This window comes from Heteronotia binoei, chromosome 6 (genome assembly GCF_032191835.1).
Source record: "Heteronotia binoei isolate CCM8104 ecotype False Entrance Well chromosome 6, APGP_CSIRO_Hbin_v1, whole genome shotgun sequence".
NCBI lineage: Eukaryota > Metazoa > Chordata > Lepidosauria > Squamata > Gekkonidae > Heteronotia > Heteronotia binoei.
This window is the reverse complement of record NC_083228.1, coordinates 67,602,460-67,625,181: the sequence shown is the minus strand read 5'-3', so window position 1 is coordinate 67,625,181 and position 22,722 is coordinate 67,602,460. Positions and strand designations below refer to the sequence as shown.

At 40.5% G+C, this 22,722-nt stretch overlaps 1 protein-coding gene across 2 annotated transcripts in view; it reads left to right on the top strand.

Annotated features, from left to right (window-relative positions):
* The window catches only part of MXI1 (MAX interactor 1, dimerization protein), a 76,293-nt gene extending 55,787 nt beyond the window's left edge, over window positions 1-20,506 (top strand). For both annotated transcript variants that reach the window (XM_060241692.1, XM_060241694.1), the window contains exons 4-6: window positions 12,815-12,929; window positions 14,560-14,731; window positions 18,047-20,506. In XM_060241692.1, coding sequence (XP_060097675.1) covers window positions 12,815-12,929; window positions 14,560-14,731; window positions 18,047-18,210 — 451 coding nt within the window. In that variant the 3' untranslated portion in view covers window positions 18,211-20,506. The remainder of the gene's footprint in view (window positions 1-12,814; window positions 12,930-14,559; window positions 14,732-18,046) is intronic.
* The last annotated feature ends 2,216 nt before the right edge of the window (window positions 20,507-22,722 follow it).

Below are 22,722 nucleotides of genomic sequence, written 5' to 3'. Positions count from 1 at the left end.
TTCCCTATTTACAGAATTTTTTAAAAAGTTGCTGAATGGATCCTAAATTAAAATAAATTTCATTGGATTAACTAGACAGTAAGGACAGTATACAGCCAATGATTCACAGAGCAGTCCTTTCATTGCTAAGTTAAAACCAGCAAGTCCCATAATGCTGATGTTTATGGCTAGTACTCCTATAGTCTGCTAATCCTGTATTTCCCTTTTACCTACTGTGACATGAACCAATGACAGCTGGAGTGGTGTTCTATGATACGCAACAGGACAGAACAATGTCCTTTTGACCCTCTTGCTGCTTTAAAAGCCTCCAAGTCCTCCCGGGAAGTGAGTCAACCAATAATACTGTACACTACTAGAGAAAAATGCAAATATCAAAGCAGTTTCTTTTCTATTTTTTTTAAGCTCTAAAGGGATGCAAAATGGGTAGGGGTAATTTTAGTAGCCATTACTGTAAGAGTTTTAAAGGAGGGCAGTGTCTAGAAAGTTTTGCTGCTTCATTGGGCCAGGTAGATTGGCATTTGTTTTGTGGGAGTGTAGGGATATTTTTGGGGTGTCTTCACATTTGGGGAAGAAGCATTTGAAAGGATTAAATGTATATATATGAAGAAATGAGGTGAAGGTGTTTGGAGTTGGGCACAAATTATTCATAGATCAGCCACTGGAGAACAGTCCATTGTGCTGGTGGCATCCCCCACCTGCACTAATCTGTTGGAAAGGGATTCTGGGGAGAATCTTTTGTAGTGTTCTTTCTTCCCACAGTCAGGGTAGAGGGTTCAAAGGAACATCTTGTTTTCCTTACTTCACATGATCTAGGGCTGGGCTTTGCCTGAAATTAACTCCTGATTAGGCTGGCAGCTATACTGGCAAAAATGTTTTGCGTCATAGATATGTTCTTACATTCTTATATTAGTAAATTGCTCTAAAAATTGGAGGCTCCTAAAATACTTTGAGGGTTGGGTTTATTTATTTATTTTTGTAAATAATGCATTATATATTTTGATTAGCTGAGTTTTTAACATGGTAATGCCTAGAAGGGATTTTAAGCTCAGTGCTTTCCTTTTGGCATGAATAATTTGGCAAAAGGTGTACATACAGTGGTTCTTTAATCCCCCCCCCACACACAAAATGGAAGTAGGCAGATTGGATTCTCATGTTTGTCTTTGCCAGATGTGTACTGAGAATAAAGTCATATGTTTCAGGGGTTGTTAGTTTGTCTTCAAGAGCATGTACCTATGTGTGGAGTTACTGGAGACTGGCAAAATGCCATCCCTGTTTTACTGTGCATGGCTCAAGGGCTTGGAGTGCTTATGTAATGCTGTAGCAAAGGAAATAAGGCTCTGTCAGTCCCTAGTAACTCACGGTCTTTCCATTTCTGGTTTTGTTACTTAGCAAAATCTTAGGTTTCATCCTTTCTCTGCTAAAGAACAAATCATCCAATAGGAAAAGACACCAAGCTGGCTGTAGCCAATAGAGGAGTAGTTGTGGGGGAGGCAGAGAGAAAGATTTGATTGTCTTTTGGTTTAGAGCTGAAGCAAGCCCGTCAAGTCATATGATGGCTTTTCCGAGATAAGCATATGACCTGGGGATTGTTTATGGAAGGGGGATCCTGTTTGCTTCCCAGCACTCTCTGAGCATGCAGAATTTATATAGACACTTCTTCTTACTTGCCCCTGAAATTATGCTCTTACAATGATTTATTACTTACTTACCTGCTTGTCTCTAGCAATTATTTCCATTAAACAATGCCCATTGCAAAAAAACCCCTATTAACTATATTTAAATACTATCCATTTAAGAAAAATGATGATCTGTTAAAAACCTTACAAAACCAAACAACCCATTCTTTTTTTACTTTTACTATCTCTGATGAATTATCTATTTAAGCAAATTGTAGTTGGGGCTTTAAAGTTAGCCTTTGGCCATGATTGAAGGGAGACCTGCAAGGACTTGTGTGGGCATTTCATTTTCTCCTCAACCACTTTATTTCCTTTTTACCTTCTCTGAAAGCCATTATAACCTTGTCAACTTCCTCCTTTTTTTCCTACCCATAAACCAACCTATCTATATCTGCCTCCACCTTCAGTTTTCCCTACTTCATTTTCCCTGGTAGCGCCTACCTGGGAAAATTATGGCCCAGTTTTGTGATGGGTCCAGTTGCACAATGGAAAACCACAAGGACTCGCAGGATATACATTACTTTCAGTACTGTCCCCCTCTCCACATTATTTCCTCTTTTTGTTGTCCTGACGACTTCCATACTCTCAAAGTTCTGTGCTTCTTTTTGTCTGTCCCACCCACCAAAACACCTAACCCTTATATTCCCAACCCCCACACCTTCAGGTATACTTATTACTCCATTTGTGTAATTTATTTACATTATTCCCCAGCTTTCTTCTCAGTGGTGACCCAAAACAGCTCACATCATTCTCTTCTCCATTTTATCCTCACAGCTCTGAGGTGGGTTAGTCTGAGAATGTGTAAGTGCTCCAAGGTCATCCAATGAATTTCCATGGCAAAGTGATGACCTGGATCTCCCAGATCCTGGTCTGAACTTCTAACCACTACACAACGCTGTCTTCTGTGGAGTGGCTGTTGTTGAACAATAGCAAGCAGACAGGCCTCGGTGAGTCATGCAAGTCACATAATATCATTGCCTGGTGGGTGGGGCCAGGACTGGCAGCTATGAGTCTTCCCTCAACAACCAAAACTGCTTTTGAAAGGGCCCTGGCTCCTCTTGCTGCCTCTAACTGAAAGAAACTAAGGCTAGACAGCTGGTAATACTGTTGTGGCTGCCTAATAATGGTCACTGAGGTTCTTAAAGCTACAGGCACCGCTTCTATTATTAGCGGGGGGGGGGGGGAGTTAAACCACCCCAGTGTATCTTTTGCCCCCTGCAAATTTGGAGCCTTTTTCAAATTTGTAGAAAACTCTGTGTTGTCTTTCCATGGATCTAGTATCTGGATTTCAGTGTCCACAGACTTGGCCACATTGAAAATTAGATATATTAACATTTCATTTTCTCCAGTGATATTTGTTTCCCTCCATTGTGGTCCCATTCCCTTTAAAGACTAAGGCCTTGATCAAGTGTCTCATTGCCAGGTTTCCTCTCCCCAACCAAGATTAAGCCACACTGGCACCTTTGCACAGCAAACACTGTGGCATTTTAAGAACACTTCCCTGGGATTAAGCCCCATGAATAGTCCTCAGTAAACCTAGTTAAGATTGCACTGTTAATCTGTGGCATTCCCTGTGGCAAGGCAGAGTTGGTGGAGTCCACAGGGCTGAAAGTGAAGAAAGACTGTATAATAGCTCTGCCCTGTCTGTGATCCTAATTTTTGTGGTGTCATTATTTTCTACACTTGGAGGTGTGCAATAAGGCACTAGAGAAGGAAGCTGTCACTTGGATATACCTTTAGCCAGATTGAATCATGTGTATTATTGTTGTGTATTATTCTGTCCTTCTGAGGTTGGTAAAATGAGTACCCAGCTTGCTGGCAGGAAAGTGTAGATGACTGGGGAAGGCAATGGCAAACCACCCTGTAAAAAGTCTGCCACGAAAACATTGTGATGCGACATCACCCCAGAGTTGGAAATGACTGCTTGCACAGGGGACTACCTTTACCTTTTTCTGTCTTATTATTCTTGTATGCAAAAATAAATAGAAGTGTTAAAGATATGTGCACAGGTGATACCCCATCTCAGCACAAATGATTCTAATGACTGATTGCAACGTTTTAAGCTTGCTCCCAGGTAGTCAGTACAGTGGCTACCAGCAGCTTTGTAACTCTCTAATTTGGAATGCCTCCGATATGTTTTGTCCTCTCCACTGTCAGGTACCTAACTTGGTAGAAGACTCTGTGGACCCCAGTACGGGGTAGTGTTCAAGCTGCATTTAGGAAAGAGGCCAACAGAAGTTCAGCAAACCTGTGGAACTGTTATCAGCCCTTCAGTATGAACTCAAGTTGAGTCCTTCACAAAAGTTGAGATCCATGTGGATGCCTGCTGTGTGTGTAGGGTGGGGGTGGGGTGTCTGTGAAATGTTAGGATGTGACAAAAAAATATTGTGTGGGTTGGTTTCGGGCAATGTGACTGCCACAGAGAAGCTGTTGGAATTGTCCCCATTTGTAGGTAACTGGCATTAAGGTTGCCTTATGGAACCAACACCAAGCCATGGACATGTTCAGCTACTCTTATGTGGCAGCCATAATAATAAACTCAGGTGCATGAGAACAGCTCTCCACATCAATCCTTCTTGTGAAGTAGAGGGTCTGTGCACCAGCATCATATATATCATTGATGGAGGCTCCATGTCCTTGGAGGGGAATCCATGCTGTGAGTGGTTCTTGTATTCATTGAGCTTCTACCCTGCACAAACATTGGAACCAACTTCTATGTGTCTCCCCCCCCCCACACACACACAAATAATGTAAGACTTTTCTGTGAATCCTAGCTAAACCCACTGTACTGGTGCCACCTTGTTAAATCTTTGTATGTAAAAAAACAAAACAAACCAAACCACTGAATTCTATGGAGAATGTGCAATTAGAATGCCTACACCATGAGTTTTGGCACAATTTCTCTCCACTGTGCCTAAGAAGCAGAAGAAACAGTGTCTGACTTTGGATATTCACAGTACAGTAGGACTACAGAGCTATGCAGTAAATGCTTATAAAAATAGGCTTCCTCCCAGAGCATTATATAATCAGAGGGAGTGATGTCATTTGTAACTGTGGAGAGTAGTCTCTGAATTGCAGTGCTCCGCAGATGGGCAGCCACTCACCAAGTGGGAGGAGGAGGAGGAATCCTGTCCGATTTGGTGACAAATGCAATGTGGGGTTTTATACATTGAGTAAAGGAGATACTGACACAGTCTGGCAGGGAAAGCAATCTATCTCATCACACATGCACTTGAGTCACACACATTTTGTTTCAGGAAAATAGAAAATGTGCATTCGTGCAGGACATTTTCAGCCAGTGCAGTCTTTCTCCTCCTCGCATTCAAGGAGCACCTCCTCAGACGGTTCTTTCTGCACAGCCGTTAAAGGCACAGGCACCTTATCTTCCTCTGCATCTACGCTCCCTGTTCTGCAAGGACCCTTACTGAATTGCTTGCAAGTGGACCTCATGTTAGCACTGTTTTTTAAAAATTCAGAGACTAGATGGAATGCTTTTCATGGCAGAGAGCAGTTTTCTGATGAGAGGTGTTGTGGTTGCTGAGTTCTAGACAGCATGGCTTTACATCCGAGTTTAATGTGATCTACGGAGTATACTGGAAAATGGTTCTCTGTGTATTAACATATATAATTACTTGTAGCCTGTACTTTCTGTCTCACACTCAAATGGCCTTACCTCAACATGGTGTAATTGTTAGGGTGTCAGATTAGGATCTGGGAACCCAGCTTGCTGGGTGACCTTGGGCCAGTCCCTCTCTCTCTGTTTAACCTGCTCCATAGGGTTGTTATGAGGATAAAATGGAGAAGAGGGGGATGATGTAAGCCGTTATGACTTGCCCCTGGGGAGAAAGGTGGGGTATAAGTGAAGTAAATAAATAATAAATACTTCCCCCAAAATAAAGGCAATGTGGCCAGGTAATATCAGGAGACTTTGCTTGTCTGTTTAGAGTTTGTTTGTTTTTTAAAAAGACTGCTGCCAGACAAACATGAAGTGAAAGCTGCAATCATTGGGGTCATGTGACTGTTTTGGTGGCTGCTTCAGAAGGAAAGCTAGGTGGGGCTGCCAACAGCCTGGAGAAAAAAATGTTCTGCTCCTTTACCGAAGGCTTAATGGGATGTTGTTTACCAGACAATGTTGCTTAGCTTCATGCAGTGAAAGAGTTTCAGCTACTCATTTTTACACTTCAAGCCTCTATTAAAGGGGCAGAACTTCTTTTATGCAGGCTGCTGGCAAACCTAAAGATAGCAAAAGAGAACTTCCTCCCTTCCCTCACCCCTTTATCTTCCACCAGCACATACTTTAACCTAAGACTCGGCATGGTTCCACAGTAGGGCCATTCTCCACAGTAAAGTTGTTGCTATTTAGATATTGGCTGGAGTTGTGGAGGATTTTCACCTCGGTAGATGTTGTGCTTTTGAAATCATTTACCTGCTAGATTTTCCCATCAGAGAAAAGAATATTTTCCATTATGTTCAAGAACTGCTTCCCATTCTCTTTACTGACAACACTGGAAGTATTAGCAATATGTCATGACAACAGGAATTTCTCCTTATTGTAAATAGTAATACAAATATAAATGATGCCAATGATGTAACTGCAAGAATTATTTTAAAAAGTAACCACAGTGAGCAGTTTAGAGGCTGACAACCAAAGTTGTGCTTTCCAACATGCTCCAGAACATGAACTGTCCTGAGAATATGAGAGACCATCCACACACCACAGAGACTATACTTCTCTTTGCACGAGAGCAAAAATAAAACAAGAATACAGCAAATCAGTTTCTAGAAAAATAGGGCTACAATGAAGAAAGAATGGAAGTGCATTGATGACCATGTCACGTGAACCACCACTAAGTGCATTTACCAATAATAGTAACTGATCCATGCTTGGCTTGTGTGGAACCAGCTTGACATTGAGACCTAAGGAAAATTTTGCAATACTACCCTCTATTTGGATGTGCTTTCCGCCCCCCCGCCCTTGTGCTTTTTTCATATTCTGTCACTACATAAAATCTTTAGTCACCTTGCCTGATAGGTGGACTGCCTTTGAGAGTTGTGTTGAACAGGAGAGCCAGTAGTTGGGCAAGAGCCCTTCAGACTCAGGAGAAGTATCTGAGTTGCAAAGGGTACATGAACCCCTGCTACATATGAAGATTGGGCAGGGAAGCTAGTAACTGGGCCAGAAGGGTTTGGCCTAACAGTTCATCCTGTTTTGCTTGATTTCTTTGTGATACCAAGCTGAACATGGCTCACACCCATCCTGCTCACTTCCAGGATGTTTGAAAGAAACTCAGTGTACTATGCCCATTTAGTATGTTCCAAAAAATATCTGCACAGATGACACTAATGTAGCCACTGATGTGGCTTTCCGAAAGAGTGGTTATAAAAAATGGTGGCAGAACTGTGTCTTCCTTTGGGTCTAATTTAGCAGCTTCAACCTGAATGTGAAGTTCATCTGTGCTGGCCTTGCCCCTGCCACATCAAGCCACCCATTACTGTCCTGCAATCCACTGATCTGTCCACTTCACCATTTGGAAATCAGTGCTTGAAGAGCAATGGTTGCCTAGGGTATATTAGAGCCAAAGTGCATGGTACATGACATTCCACTGTCCTTTTAGTGAAAATAGAATGCAGTTTATGGGGGTGCACTTTTAAGAGGAGAGTGTCTCGTTTTCTTGTTCCACTTTCCTGTAAAAACAAACACTATTCCCAAGCTGCATTAATCTGATGGAGAAACCCCAGTAGAGATCTTGAACTGATGGCACTGGTGGCAGTTTTCATTGTGAAAAGAGCACAGAAGGAAAAGGTGTAAAAGCTTTTCCAAGGGTAGATTTTGTATGAATTATAAATCTCAGGTCATGTGTTTTAACAGTGAATTCATCTGTAAACTCTGTCTGTTCTGCTCAGTGTACATCATGATCAGTTTCACATGATACAGGGAAATTTGCTTCTTTATTTTACAACTGAAATTATGGGACTGTCATTTATTTTCTAAATTAATGATTACAATTTAATGCCACCCTTCTCCAAGGAGCACAGGGCAGCTTATGTGTTTTTTATCTTGTGCAGTATCTTCTCAGTAACCCTGTGGGGTAGGTTAGGCTGTGAGACAGTAACTGGCCCAGGGCATCCAGTAAGCTTTATGGATGGATTTGAACAAAGCTCTCTGTGGTCCTAATCTGATATCAAACTAGTACCTACATTGGCTCACTATGATTAAACTGTTTTCTCTGCAAGTCCCATGATGTCCTGTTCATTCTGGTGAATGAGTTGCTAGTTGCTTCAGGACTTAAGGTAGCACCCTGACTTGGGATTGGAGGTCTGTTATGAGTTAGAAAGTCCTTTGTGAGGCATTTGCCCAGTGCATTCATTGCTGGGGCAGACGCTGTTAAAAGTCAGCAGCTGTCAATTTTAATGTTTTCTGGGATAACCTCTTCACAGTGAAACAATATGGATTAGATGTCATTGTTTTAGGAAAGATGCCGAAGTCAGGACAGGAGTTAAAGATAAATAGCTAATTCCCTAGATTTTAAGTGCTTTTTTTAATTTAAAAAATTAGTTCATTTTTTGAAAAATCAAAGGCATTCCTGTGCAAAGTCCTTATTTGCCAAGTCAGGGAGCCTTGAGGCTGTTTTTCCAAGTGAATTACAGGGCTTTTGTCAAGGGAGGTTTAGAATGCAAACTCTTGACAGGCTGTCCTCTCTAGTGGGTGCTGCTCTTCTTCTGACAGTTCATCAGCCAAACCCCTGACCCCACCACCCTTAATCATCCTTGCTTGTCAGTGATATAATTGCATGATTATCCACTCCTCACACCCCTCCCTGCCCCAGGCTCCTTTCAGATGACTTACAATAGTGGATTTGAAATACAAAATGTAAATAAAGCGCCCAGACAATTTTTTCGGCTTCCATTCAGTGGGACTGAGCTCATGCTCTCCTCCTTTGTCTACTAACATGACTGATGAAGGCGTTCAGGGACAGAATGCCTTCAGTGCCAACGGAGAGGCTGACGTCATTGTGTTATCGATCTGGGGATTTCAGTTGCACTCGCAGGTTGTGAATAAGCATCAGGGAGATTAGTTCATGCTAAGGATGATAGGGATATGTGAACGAATGGCTATCAACATTTTATTAGTCAGTTTAGATCAGAAGACTGCTAAGAACCATTGCAGAGCAGAAGAATACTCAAGTAACTCAGCATTAGTTCTGAGATTACCTATCATTACTGGACGGTGGGAAATACATTACTTGCTGCTATGCTGTAGGCTCCTCTGCACTGCAACCTAGCTTTCTTGGTTACATTGCATGATGTCAGTCCCCATAAGTATTAATGGTATCATATAAATAGAATATAATTTAAGATCCAAACATTTTAATTATTTGTTAATTCATAACTGGCATGTCTTGTTGTGATTGAATTGTTATTATCTTGTTTTTATTTGGGATGTGAAATATGAAATGGTAACTATTAATTTACCATTTAGATTTTGCTATAAACCTTTAAACATTTTCCAAGGTTTGGAAAACTGGCAAAGAGCTACCTGTACACTGTAGGACCATCTATGTCCTATGGAACCTGCATTTTCCCATGCTGGTTAATCATCTGTGCACATGTTAAAAGGGGATTTATTTATTTTTTTTTAAAAAACCCTGAACTAATAAATAATATATAATATATGTATGTGGGATAGATAGATTGCAAACTTGTTAATATCTAAACATTTACATGATAAAAATGCCATTGATTAATGATGGATTTATTAAATAAGATTTACGTCTCTAGTGTTTATCTCATCACAGAAGAGATGATGTTTTAAGCTATGCATATTTGGGTAATATGCTGGTGATAAAGACCTATCAAAACACATTTAATTTTAGAATTTTAAAATGTCTTTATGTTTTATATATATAAATTGGTGAGATTGTAAACCTGAATATTCTACTTTTGAGAGGATTTGCAGTTTACAACCAGGTGATTATTCTCTTATATTCAGTTGGTTGTTTATAATAGACTTCCTCAGCTCTCATTTAATGTTTTTGTTTGGTGGATTGAAAGCAATTTTCCATCTTTTTAATGTACTATAGATTTGGAACAGGAAGAAAATTGAGATAGAAGTGAATATATTGTTGCGGATGATGTTGGAATAATCAGTCCTATTTAAAGGTTGCAAATGGCATAAAACACAGTTTACGTTTTAATTTTAAACTTTTTTGTTTAGAGTTAAGCCTACGTCTTAGTCTGTGTCTGGCCATGAGTGGGAAATCAAGTGAGTAAGCTAATTCTAGAGTAGGCATGATCATTGGTGGATTCTACCCTCCTCTGGTCACTAAACTTGTGGTAGTAGCTGTTTATCCACTCCATTTCATGAGAAGGCAGGGTGGGGTGGGGAACAAGAGCACCATACTGTTGGACTGGGCTCTTGCAGCTAGACTGACAAGCCCTGTTTTGGTATCAGCATGAAGGCTGGATGAGTCTGTGCTGTATGAGTTGTCTAGAAGCTCCATCCGGCCAAAAATACAGCAACTGATCTTCTGACAGGGGTAGGTTACTGTGAAGTATGTGATCTGCCATATGTTGGTAGATCCTTATTGCTTTCTGGTTCCTCCTAAAGACCATGATTTTGCTTCTACCTAAGAGGGCTTTGGACACAACATACCACAACATGGTACTGAAATCTCAGATTTGCTCACCTGGGGCTCTCCTTGCTCACCCCCCCCTCGTCAAAAGACCAAGTCATCCCCCAGCCAAAATCACATAAGAAGTGGAGAAAGGGTGGTGTGGGCTTCTCCAAGGGTTAATAAGGGCTGCTGGGGGTGTGGCAAAGCCCCTGGTAGCTGGCTGACTGCCCGCTTTCCTTATCCAGGGATTGTTATGCAGCTGTACCTATTATTCAATGGACAAGGTAGGTGGAGAGGAGGGGGGGGACTGTCAGAAAGGTTCAGGAGCTGTGTTCCTGTGAACTCATGCTGAACTCAAGGCCTAGTTAAGAACACAGAAACTGTACTTAATGTTGGAAGTTGAAAGTACTTTACAATTTAGTTATCATAGCAGAAGTTTCAGAGTTTTTTTGCCTAGTTGGAGTGGAATCCAGAACAAAAGATTAGTTTAATCAAGTATGTGCATTTCTTAGTTCAGTGACAGATAGCTGAAAACTTGCTTCCATTGAAATACATTGGGTAATGAAATGATGTCAAGTGAGAAAGTTCTGTCCTATCATGATAGCTGTTTCATACAGGAAATGACATCACTTGATCACATTGCTGATGTGCAGTATATCATGCTGTGTGAAGATAAACTGTTCGTTGTTGAGTATTATCATCCAAAAAATACCTATGGAAATGAATTGTGCAAAGAAATTTGTGTATTATGATATATGCAATTAACACAATTTGCATACACATTGAAACAGCCAAAACACAGCTGGTGTACTACTTGTACTCAGTGTGTCATTTTTATCATGCAGTATTCTCACTCAAGCTCCTTGTTGATCCTTAATAGGAAACCTCTTAAATAGGTTCTCTAAAAACAACAACTGGATGTTGAAAACGTTGATGAGGAGGAGGGGGAAATGATGTGGTATTTAACACACGTGGCCACTATGCTTATCTTTGGCATTATAAGATTTTCTTGGTTGAATCAAGAATTTGTGATGGATGTTGTTTAATCCTTGCCAAACTGATAATCACAGTTATGAAATTAATGTTTTACATGTATATTCCACTTTTCAGCCAGATTGGCTCCCAAAGCATCTTACAAAAGTTAAAATTGATAATAGACAAACAATGGTTGCTGTTGACTGGCTCTTCCCTCTCAGATAATTTTCATTCCTGAAGCTTATACCAGGTCAGATAGTCTGATAACTGTGAGGGAGATGGGTTGATTTTTCCTACAGTGTCTGGGGCAGATCAGTTTATTAATTCCTGTGGATATGTCTTGCTAAACATAGTGTTCTCTTGGCAAACACGAAACATTGTCATTTAGGAAAGGATGTTGCTTTGGTTCTACAAGCCTGTGTCAAAGCAGTTGCCTACATCTGTGTTTCCATGTGGTCTTTTCACTTTGTGCCTTTATCATGTTATTCTTCTGAAGACTGAAACCTTGAACAAAGGTGATCAGCAGAGACTGAAGCCTCTGAATAGCCTTGTATACCAGTGTCATTATAAAGTTTGTGTATAAGTTTTACGCTTTCCACTTGTAGCAGGCCTTAGTCGTCCTTATATTTTTTTCTAATCTATTGCATCAGAAAGTTAAAAAGGATTGAGCAGCGGCTCCAGAAAGACTGCAGTTGCAGATTGACAGGTGGATGGCCAACTACAGTTATAGGCATGGGTGAATGGGCTGCTGGAAGCATGAGTATCCCACAACCTGGCAAGGAGAGGGTGGAAGAAATGTCATTAGCAAAATTTGAACTTCCACAGTGGCCCCAAAGGGAGGCCCAGCTTCCTTAATAGTTTACTTGTTAAATGCTTTCTTGATATCACAGATTTACTTGTCTGGCTAAAAAGGAGGAGCAATTGGGGAAGCTCTGTGGCAAACATGTGTATGACTTGGCTTTTGCTTAAGTTGGCAACACATGTACCAATCTGGAAAAGTTAAACTGAAGTCCGTTGAAACCTTAAACACCAACATTTTTTGCAGTATGAGTTTTTTGTGTGTCATATGCATGATGTATTTATGTTACATGCATCTATCAAAAGTTTATGCAGCAATAACCTTTGTTAGTCTCTAAGATGCCATTGGACTTCTGTTTAATTTTGCTGGAACTAACCAACACAGCTACCCCTCTAGAATTATTAGTTTGGGAAAGTGAATCAGTATCAGATCTTATGGCACAGTAAATGGCTAGACCCACTCAGTCCCCCAACCTTCAAGAGCAAGGCAGTGGATAGCGAGGGCGCTTATATTTGCACTTCCTTCTGTAAGTTCATCTGATGAAGAAAAGCATCAGGATTGTAGCAAAGAAATACAGTTCACATCAGAGGTTTGACACAGATAGATAATGGTGTTGAGTGCCAGACATGATACGCTGAAGCTGCTGCAGTTACCTGAGGGAACTGGATGGTGCCGGAGGCCCTTGTGGGGAAGGGCTGTGTCAGTACAAGATGCAGCCCTGCTTCTAACCCTGTTTCTCCTCACTGCAGACGAGCTCACCTTCGCCTGTGTCTAGAACGTTTAAAAGTTCTGATACCACTAGGACCTGACTGCACCAGACACACAACCCTTGGGCTGCTCAACAAAGCCAAAGCACATATCAAGGTAAGAGTTGCAGCAGCTGCTGTTTTGCCAGAACCATCCAATATGCTCGATTTTGTAATCAGATCACAATCCAGCAGGCATATCTGACCTAAGAAAGGGTAATTCTGTTCCAGGGATTAATCCCATGACATTGATTTCAATGAGAGTTGTATCTTCCATGATACTCCTTGTAGTGGCATGTTTATATTCCAACCCCCCCCCTCCCCCTCAAATATATCTGGTATATGTAGCACTAGCAGTGAGATACCTTCTCTCTCATTTTGAGCAGTAAATAAGGTATAGCACCAATCCTAAACCTGCTTCATTTGGAACTGTCATCTTAAAATCAAGCAGTCTTTTGAATGGCTAGCGGGTTCACTGCAGTTGTGAAAGGCTCTGGTTCAAAAGCCCCAGGTTGAATTTTGGCAAGACACTACATTTCATCCTGACCAGATTCACATGGTGGTGAAAAGAAATAAATGAGAATGTGTTCCTTATTAATATATAATGTATAGCTTTAAAACAACCTTTGTTCAAGTTTGGCTTAATATTCTTTGAAAATGAAGGTTTTTTTAAAAATAATAAGTCAATCATATCAACCCCCCAGAAGCAAAATGGGACCTGTCAACCAACACGATCCAATCCACATACTGTGCCACAGTAGGCAATGCATCTCATGCTAATGAAACACAGTAGCTTGGACTCCCCTTGATGTTATTCTTTTCACCTCCAATCCAAATCTAGGCACACATTTGCCGTAAGCCAGAAGGCTAGCAGCTCCAAATAACCAGAGTGAGTGAATGACTCAGGTTGCTTGCTACAGGGAAAGGCTGCCAAGTTGCATCTGTGGTACAAATGCATGTTAAATCTGTGCAAATTCTAAAGGCTTTGTAGATTGTACTGAAGCCACAGTGAAGCAGACGCACAATAGCCGATAAGAAAACAAAGAGCCATACTATTTTAACACAGCACAGTAGGTGCCCCTGTCTGCAGCTCCCCAACTCCTCTCCTGATGGTTCACTTTCACAAAGGGTAGTGCCAGGCTGACAGGGATCAGGCTGTGCTTAAACACAGTGAAACAGCTCGGGCTTAGCAAGGGAAGGGAACCCTGCTTGCTTAAACGGATGGCATTAGCCTGAGATGACTCCTAAGAGTTATGCAATGCGCCAGCCATCAGGAAACCCCGTGCATTGGCCTGGTAAGATTTCCTAGCTGCAATCAAAGGAGTCTGCAGTAGATTACATAAACTGTTGTTCAAATGGGCAACTGCTTTGGGGAAAAAAACCTAAATAAATCTTCAAAGGATATGCCAACCACCAAAATTAGACTGTGGGGGAGGGGAAGCATTAAAAGCAATCAAGGCATGGCTGTTCATGAACGAGTTTGGGAATCCAGACTCACTTGTGGAGGGGACCCGGTGACAACTACCATGTGAATTAATCATGATTTTCAGAGTCTCTTTGATTTTGTTCTCTTCCTTCCAACCCAAACCCAGCCTAAGAGATCCATTGGTGCTTGGTGCCATTGGCACACAGGTCTTGTGCCATTAGAGAGCTGCAGTTAGTTTCAAATGTGCGACGGAAAGAGGCAGAAAGTGGCTGGGCAAGGGATGCATATCAATAAGTGCTGGTTTGCCTTTTTGTCGTGGCAGAAACTTGAAGAGGCTGACAGGAGAAGCCAGCATCAGCTTGAAAACTTGGAAAGAGAGCAGAGGTTCTTAAAGCGAAGACTGGAGCAGCTGCAGGGCTCTCAGGAGATAGAACGAATACGAATGGACAGCACTGGATCTACCATTTCCTCAGATCGCTCTGATTCAGAGCGGGGTGAGTATTTTACCTGTTGCTTTGACTTTGTAGCCATTACAGCACTCATATAAGGATGCAAAGGGTGGAGAGTTTTTGCTTCTCTTGGCTGCTTCATGCCCTAATAGCTTTAAGTTGATTCAACAGGCAAGAGGGATTGGCTCCCCCACCATCTGCATATTGCCAGTTCTGTGCTTTGTTTTCCTTAAACAATTTCCAGATACCAACTTTAACCCATGGGCCTATATGAAAGCCAGTGTGGTGCAATGGTTAGTGTTAGACAAAGTATCAGGATATCTGGGCTTAGATCCCCATGAACATGCTGAGCCTTGGGCTGAGCACACACTCTTTCTCAGGGCTGTTGTGAGGATAACATGAAATGGGAAATCCCTGTGTATGCCACCCTGCACTTCTTAGAAGAAAGGCAGGGAACACATAATAGAAGTTGCTCTTCAATACAACTCAACTTTGTTTCTGTATAGTGTGATGGCTCCTTCTCACAGATCTGTTCAGTACTGAGAATAATGGATGACATAGTACACAATCGAGCCCAAGATATGGAATTCTGATTTTCAGAGGTGCATGGGAAGTTTTTCCTATTGCTATCAATAACACTTAATGTTGTTTCACTTTGGCTGCATTTTGCACATGTAAATTTGTAAAAGTTTTGCTTCCCAACTTGGATCCACACAGACAACCATTTACCAAGAAGGAATTTAAACAACAGCATGCATGGAATTACTTAGTAAACAAACATCAGTAACATTTAGCCAAAGGTTTAGAAAATGTCACATTTCTGCATCTGATAAAAATCCACAGAAGCAGAGGATTGGTATCATACTTGGCCAGACCACCAGTGTACCTTTTTTGTACAGTGGGGAGTTTGATCTTGGTAAAGTGTTTCACCTTCCATTTTTGATCCTCCAATGATTGTAAAGGAAGTAAATGAATGGCCTTCCTGAGTTACCACATGCTAATTTACAACTTTTATTGCCTGATGTCTATATTAAAGCTTGGCAATTTACAGATACTAAACTGAAACTTATTTCAGTATGAAGACAGATCTTTGCACCTCTTTGGGCACTAAAATGCAGGTCATTGTGTCTGTGTTAACAGTACAAGTATTTTTAGAATACCTAAGAAGTGGGAAGGTAGAATAGCTTATTAGAATGTTTTAATTTTAAATATTCAAAAGTCAACCTGATATATCTCATCTATGCTACACAATCCTTGTTAATTCAGGCTTGGGCTTGGAATCTGACATAATCAATATATTAACCCAGTTTCAACATGGAATTACAAGGGGCAAGAATTCTCAAAAATAAAAATGCTTGATTTTTTAAAAAAGAATAATAAATACCTGTTCATGGATATTTTGATGAATGTACTAATTTTTATTGAAATATTGTAATATTTAATTAAAATATTATTTAAAGTTTTTAAAAAACTATACAAAAGGAAGGCCAACTGTTTTGGATATCTATGTTCTTCCAAAGTGACTCCAGATTCAAGGGCACTTCCAGCTGATTATGCTTGCCTCTGGAAATCCCACTTTACTGTCTAAAGATGATAAAGCAATGATTTGATATACAAAAGCATCCCTATCTTTTAATGATATAGTGCAGGGGTGGCCAACGGTAGCTCTCCAGATGTTTTTTGTCTGTAACTCCCATCAGCCCCAGCCATTGGCCATGCTGGCTGGGGCTGATGGGAGTTGTAGGCAAAAAACATCTGGAGAGCTACTGTTGGCCACCCCTGCTATAGTGGTAGAAATAATATCCCATCCATGAACCAAGAGTGGCATTTCAGAGGAGTGAAGATTTGGGCCTGAATTAGAATATTGGTTTTAATTATTTTTTTTAAAGTTTCACAGTTGTAAAAAGAAACCTGTAATTTAGGTGCACCTTTGAAAATGCTGTCAGAGCCAATTCAAAAAGAGATTTTGGTTTCTTCACCTTTGATCCCTATGTTCTACTTTGTAACAAAATTAAACGTATTGGACAATTCAAATACCTGGTCTTCGCACCTGCTTTCTAAATTAGTATACTCCTAGACTGTGCTATATACTTTTTCTGAGTCTTTGACTCAGCATTTTTAATTCCAAAGGTACATCTCACAATGTGTTCCCTCTAAGCTGAGTTAGTGTGAGCTAGATCACAGTTTTTAGCCTCTGGCTCACACATTTTTGTCTTAGCTCAGGAAAAATAGCCCCAGAGCAAGCTAATGTATGTAGTAGCTCACAAAGTTGAATTTTTGCTCACAAGACTCCACAGCTTAGAGGGAGTATTGCTCACAATCTATCCCAATGCCTTCTATCAATCCATCCAATCTGTGATAAGAACATGAATCAAGCCAGTTAAGCAGGGGTGTCGTTGACCCTTGTTATTCATTCAGAGTGCAGAATTATTTGATGTTTGCATCTCAATGTATAGGGCTAATCTAAAGGTCACCCCGCCATGAAAGGCAATGGTGTCAGTGGAACAAGACTTTCTTGCCCCCCCTTCCCATTACAGCCCACTGAACTCCTCAAAAATTTGGGGAGACATGGAGAGGTAAAGGATTGCAGTGAGAAGGGGACTTGGTGAAAACTGCTCCCCTTCTACAGGCATAAACATTGGATTCAACTATGTTATACTTAATATTTCTTCCCTGTCTGCAACAAAGCTCCTCAATATGGATTGATAAGGGGGGGTGTATCTCTTTTCTGCATAGCATGATTTCAAACTGTATTGGTAACTATTAGTGTAATTAGGGTTTGTAGAATCTTTCGGGATCAAGTGCCGTGTTCTACTGGAGAAAGTTTTCCTTCCAGAAAGTTTTCCTTTTCTGGAAGGAAAACTTTCTCCAGTAGAACACGGCACTTGATCCCGAAAGATTCTACAAACCCTAATGATGTTACCAGCCATGAAAACCTGAATTCTTTGATATTAGTGTAATCCAAGATCAGGCAGTACATATCAGTGTTTTGTCTTCACCTTATTCTAACCAATAGCCATCTAACTGAAATGTTTGCAATTAAATAGCTCTGCAGTAATAAACTCTTTTTCTTGCCCTGGACACCTTGCCAGTAATTAAATAGAAGTCCAAAGTCTGCTAAACTGGGAACCCAGGTTATCTGGTACAACCCAACAAGTGTCATAATTTATTCAAAGCACTGATGTAACAAGGCTGTTTTTAAAAATCCTTTTTATGCCTTAGTGTGCTCATAAGCAGGACTTCTGACGAAAATCTAATGAATTGATGGAAACATTATCAGTCCCTTCCCCTTGCAATGCCCTTGAAGGGACCTGTGATCTTGCACTGCCACTAATCTAAGTGTATCTCCTTCTTTTGCAGAAGAAATTGAGGTGGATGTGGAAAGCACAGAGTTCTCCCATGGAGACGTGGATGATATCAGCACAACCAGTACGAGTGACATTGATGACCACAGCAGTTTGCAGAGTGTTGGGAGTGATGAAGGTTACTCCAGCGCTAGTGTCAAGCTCTCCTTCACTTCCTAAAGCATGGTGCTAGGGCAGAGCAGATGAATTCTTTGGGGCAATTGAAGTTCTTGCAGCAGGGCTTAGATACAGTGTTTTTCCTTCTCCAAATCACACATCAACAGCTAAGCTTGAAAAGATGCAACTCTAAAACAGCTCCATGGGCCAACAGGAGGGTGGGAATCCAACAGGGGAATGAACCACTCTCCAAACTGTCATAGCCCCAGATCCTAACTTAGCGCTGAATCCATAGCTATTTTGAACTGAGAAAGCACTCCAGTAATCTTCAGTTGGACTGAGTTGGCTTCAGCTGGACTGCCCATGTATAGTGGAAGGTTTTGCTCAGAGATTATTTAATTGGAAAGAGGGTCTTGGTGATTCAGGCTCTTTCATAAGTTGTCACTTCTCCTGAAAAGTGACCCATTTTTTTACCCCTTCTCCATATCCAGACTTAACAAACCCTTTGTGGTGCTAATAGAACAAGTCTGTCCAATATACATGGTAATAATTTAGCATACATGGGAGATACCTATGTATGTGTCCCAAGCTTATGGGACAAAGTAGCTAAGGTGAGTTTATTGGATCAGCCTCTTCCGATGAGTTTGCACAATATTCTGAACGACAAAGCTTCTTTTTCAGGCTTCTGAAAAATTCCAGCACTCAGCTCAAAGCAGACTTTTTTTTCTCTTAAATTGAACAAGAGAACTATGAAGTTGGACAGTTTGTGTACTCTCACCAGCAGAAGCTAGTTCAATCACTGCTTTCTACCCAACTGGGTTTCTCTAGCCAGCTTTGATCATTGTTACCTAACAATAATAACAGTAATAGTGAGAAGCTCTGCTCATGCCCTGTGAAAGAGAGGTGCTGGAAATCTGGAAGCAGTTCCCATTCAGTTCAACTTTCCACTGGACATTGTTTTGAGGCAAGAGCTCGTGCCACAGGGTTTAGCACTAGGGGATCAAGCTGTAATTTACCAGCACAAAGTGCAACTGCTCTCTGGATTCAGTGGCTGCAGAAGTAACTCCTGACCTAGAGTATGATCCTCGCAACACAGAGAGTGAAAGGCAGAGAGATGAGCCTGTACAAGGAATGACATTCAGGAAAGGCACAGCCTCTGTTCTGAGCCACAATGACCTTTTTTTTTTCTTTTGCAGATTATTTTGATAAATGTTTGTAAAAGTGTTCAGGTGACAGAACCTACATGCAACAATGTCTTTTTAGAAATCATAGGCATGATTCTGCAAATGTCTTTTATAATTGACACCAATTGAAAGGGACCTGTTTTTCCTGCTGCCAGGCACAAAAGGAACAGGAACTCTCCTCGGGTTTTATGGCTCTTCCTTTGGTTTCCTTTTTGGAGTACCTTTGCAAACTTTGCCACCTGGATCCTTATCCATAGTTAACATAGCACGTCTCTCGTTGGCAACAGACTGCCAGAGTGGTTTTCCAGGGAAAGCCTACAGTTCGCACCTGTGCAGAAACTGTTGCTATTAACAAAAATAATATTGTATCCAATGTTTTATCATTTTTCCTTTGAGATGAGCTTTCTAACCTGCACTTTGAGGTCTTCTTTGCTTTCTTTTAAGCTTTTTATCCACAAGGATTCGTATTGTTCCTTTATCAAGTTTTAAACTTTGCTCCTTTTTTAAAAAAAGAGACCTCATTTATGACACTTGTTTGTTCACCTTTTAAGTAATTTGCCTACCCTTCATTACTAAAGAAAAATAAGAAAAAAAATGCTTTATAAAACTCATAACTTATTGCTGATTATAATTAATGGGTTATTAATTTCAATCCTGTAGATTTAATGTTATTATTTTAGATAGGACTGGGCAACAGTAAAAAGACAAAAAATTAAAAAAACACACAAGGTAACCTCATTTAGCAGTGCAGTGGAATTGTGTTTAAATGTTAGCAATGGTTCTGCTTAATAGTAGCACTTTAACACCATTAAACATTTCTGTATCTGAAATGCACTGTGTTCTGCCATCTTGGTCACTCATGAGACTTTAGACTGCCCATGTTCGTTGTGCCTGGAAGTTTTTTTTATATATATAAACCTGTTGGCCATGTGATTAGATGACCCCAAATGACTTATGTAGATTTTGTCTTAATACAGATATGCTGTGTGTGTGTATTTAAACCCATGTTATTCATTCACTCCAGAGCTATTGTGTCATATAATATGCAAGACACAAATTTTAGAACCTGTGTCATGAAATAGAAACATAATGCCACAGGGTTATAGTGTGTTTATAGCAGGGGGTTTAATTTTTTTACCTGTTTATTAAAGTGTGGATCCAGTTGTTTATCCTTATCAATTGATCTCCCCTATGTGACTATATAATACTCTGGTTTACTGCATGTGGTAATCTCTCCCTCTAGTGGCTGGAATAAGAACCCATTAGTTGTAGCTTAAAAAGGGAGACAAGCTTTCAGCTGAACCAGTAGGAGTAACTTTTATAGAACTATTAATTAGGCCCATTAATCTGCATGTTTGAAGCTATGGGGTCTTAGCACTATTCTAGAGGATTGTCAGAATAACTGATTAGAAGTTAAATGAGCAAATTTGCAACTCCAAGCTGCATTACCAGCTCACAGCTAGTGATTTTTAAGTCACAAAATGAGCCATGGAAACTCTTTGGGTCTCTTAGTGTTGTAGTGATGGGAACCACAGTAGTTGGCAAATATTTTGTGTTCAGGGCTTAACGCTTGCTTTTTCTTTTTTTTTGAGTGGGGAGACCTCAAGTAGAATATTTTTCCCATTAGGAAACTGCTCCCACCGCATGGCAGACAGTACAGGCACTGACAGAATACTGGTCCCTCAGTTCCTTATGGTGCATGTAGATCATGCCTGGTTAATATTTATGGACTAGAGGAATGAGGCACAGCTATCTATACCACATTTTACAAACACTGATTGATGCTTCCATAAAATCACCATAGCCCTTGATATAATTGGCTTGTTGAGATACAAACTGATGTTTTAAGATACAAGAGTCAGTATGAATTTGTGTTAGCATCATTTTCAGTGTCTTAGAAAGGAAGAAAACTGTTGCTCACATCTATGCAACTTACTTTGAATAATGTCTCACTTCACCTATTAGTTATCTCTATTAAGACAAGCAAACCACAGTAATGCATTTATTGCCTGAAGCGTACCAACCTTCTGTTTAACTTCTAAATTGGCATCACTGATGAAACCATGTACTGACTTGGTTAAATTGTGCTCCATGTCTTGGAACTTTCTCACAACACTTCAGAGATCTTTTCTTATAGAGATGGATGCATTGCACTCATTTTTTTCTGACAATCCTGTCCTAGCATTTATAATTTAGACTGCTAAATGCTGCTTATAGTACTTAAAAAGGACTAATAATATTCTTATTAGGACAGACAAAATATCACAAAGTAGCTTCTGAGTTCCCTAGAACTGTTCATTAGATTGGTAATAGAAGCAAGACAGATTCACAACGCATTACCGATATAGCCTGGAAATGGTTCTTTCTTCCTACCTTCTTTGTACGTGGCAGTACTTGGGAACTCAACAGCTTGGCACTGTTTTGGGGTATTTTGATAAGATCCTGTTAATATGGTATTACACTACTTGTCTTTGGATTTTTTTTTTTTCATGGGACAATGCAACTACCTACTGTTCCGTCAAATTGGCAAGTCTGAAGAAATTGAACCTGCTTTGTTTACACTGGTTAACCTTTGGTCACCCAGTGTTGAGTGTACCAGGTGAATCCCATAGTATATCACTCCTAGGAAGGCATTTCTGCCAGTGGAGTGGAGTTTCCTTGCCTTCCTGCTCCCTTTCCCACCTGAAATGGTGCTCCTGAGGGACTGGAGAGCCTATAAACAGCATGAAAGGCAAGCTGGGAAAGGAAAAACAGCATTAATGAAAATTTACTGTGGGCTTCAGGCCCATGTTTCTCCCTTTAGTAAGCAATGAATATTTTGTGGGTGAAGGAACACAGTGTATAACAGTCTCATTGGTACTTTACCAACGCATGAGGTTTTTGCCTCTTTGGAAAGAATTCTTAAGTCTTTGTGCATTAGTGTTTCCTTGTGGCCTATATTGAGGTTATTTTTAAAGCTGTTAAAGCCTGCTTTGATTCCACTAATCTGGATGGAAGCTTATGGCTCGCACTTTCAAAATTGTGTTGATATGCATTCTGGATTTACCAGTCTCTTGGGAGCATCAGTGGACGTTCACTTACTGGGAAATTCTGTTGTTCCAGTGGCTAAAAGCATAGAAGTTACATCATAGTCAAATAGGTATCCTGACTTCACAATCATCAGGAACATTGTGCATGTTAATGTCTATTTGAGAGATAAAACAGCCCAGATTTTTCCCTGGGCTGCTTGTAAAGTTCATGTATGTCCAAATAATGCTTTTAAGGTAGTTCTAGCCAACCTAAAAAGTAAATGCAGAAACAGATTCATTGCTGGATTATCCATTCTTAACTATTTCTGAAAAGAGAAATTGTACACCTTGGAGGTTCTGAGCAATGAAGCCGCCTTCTGCTT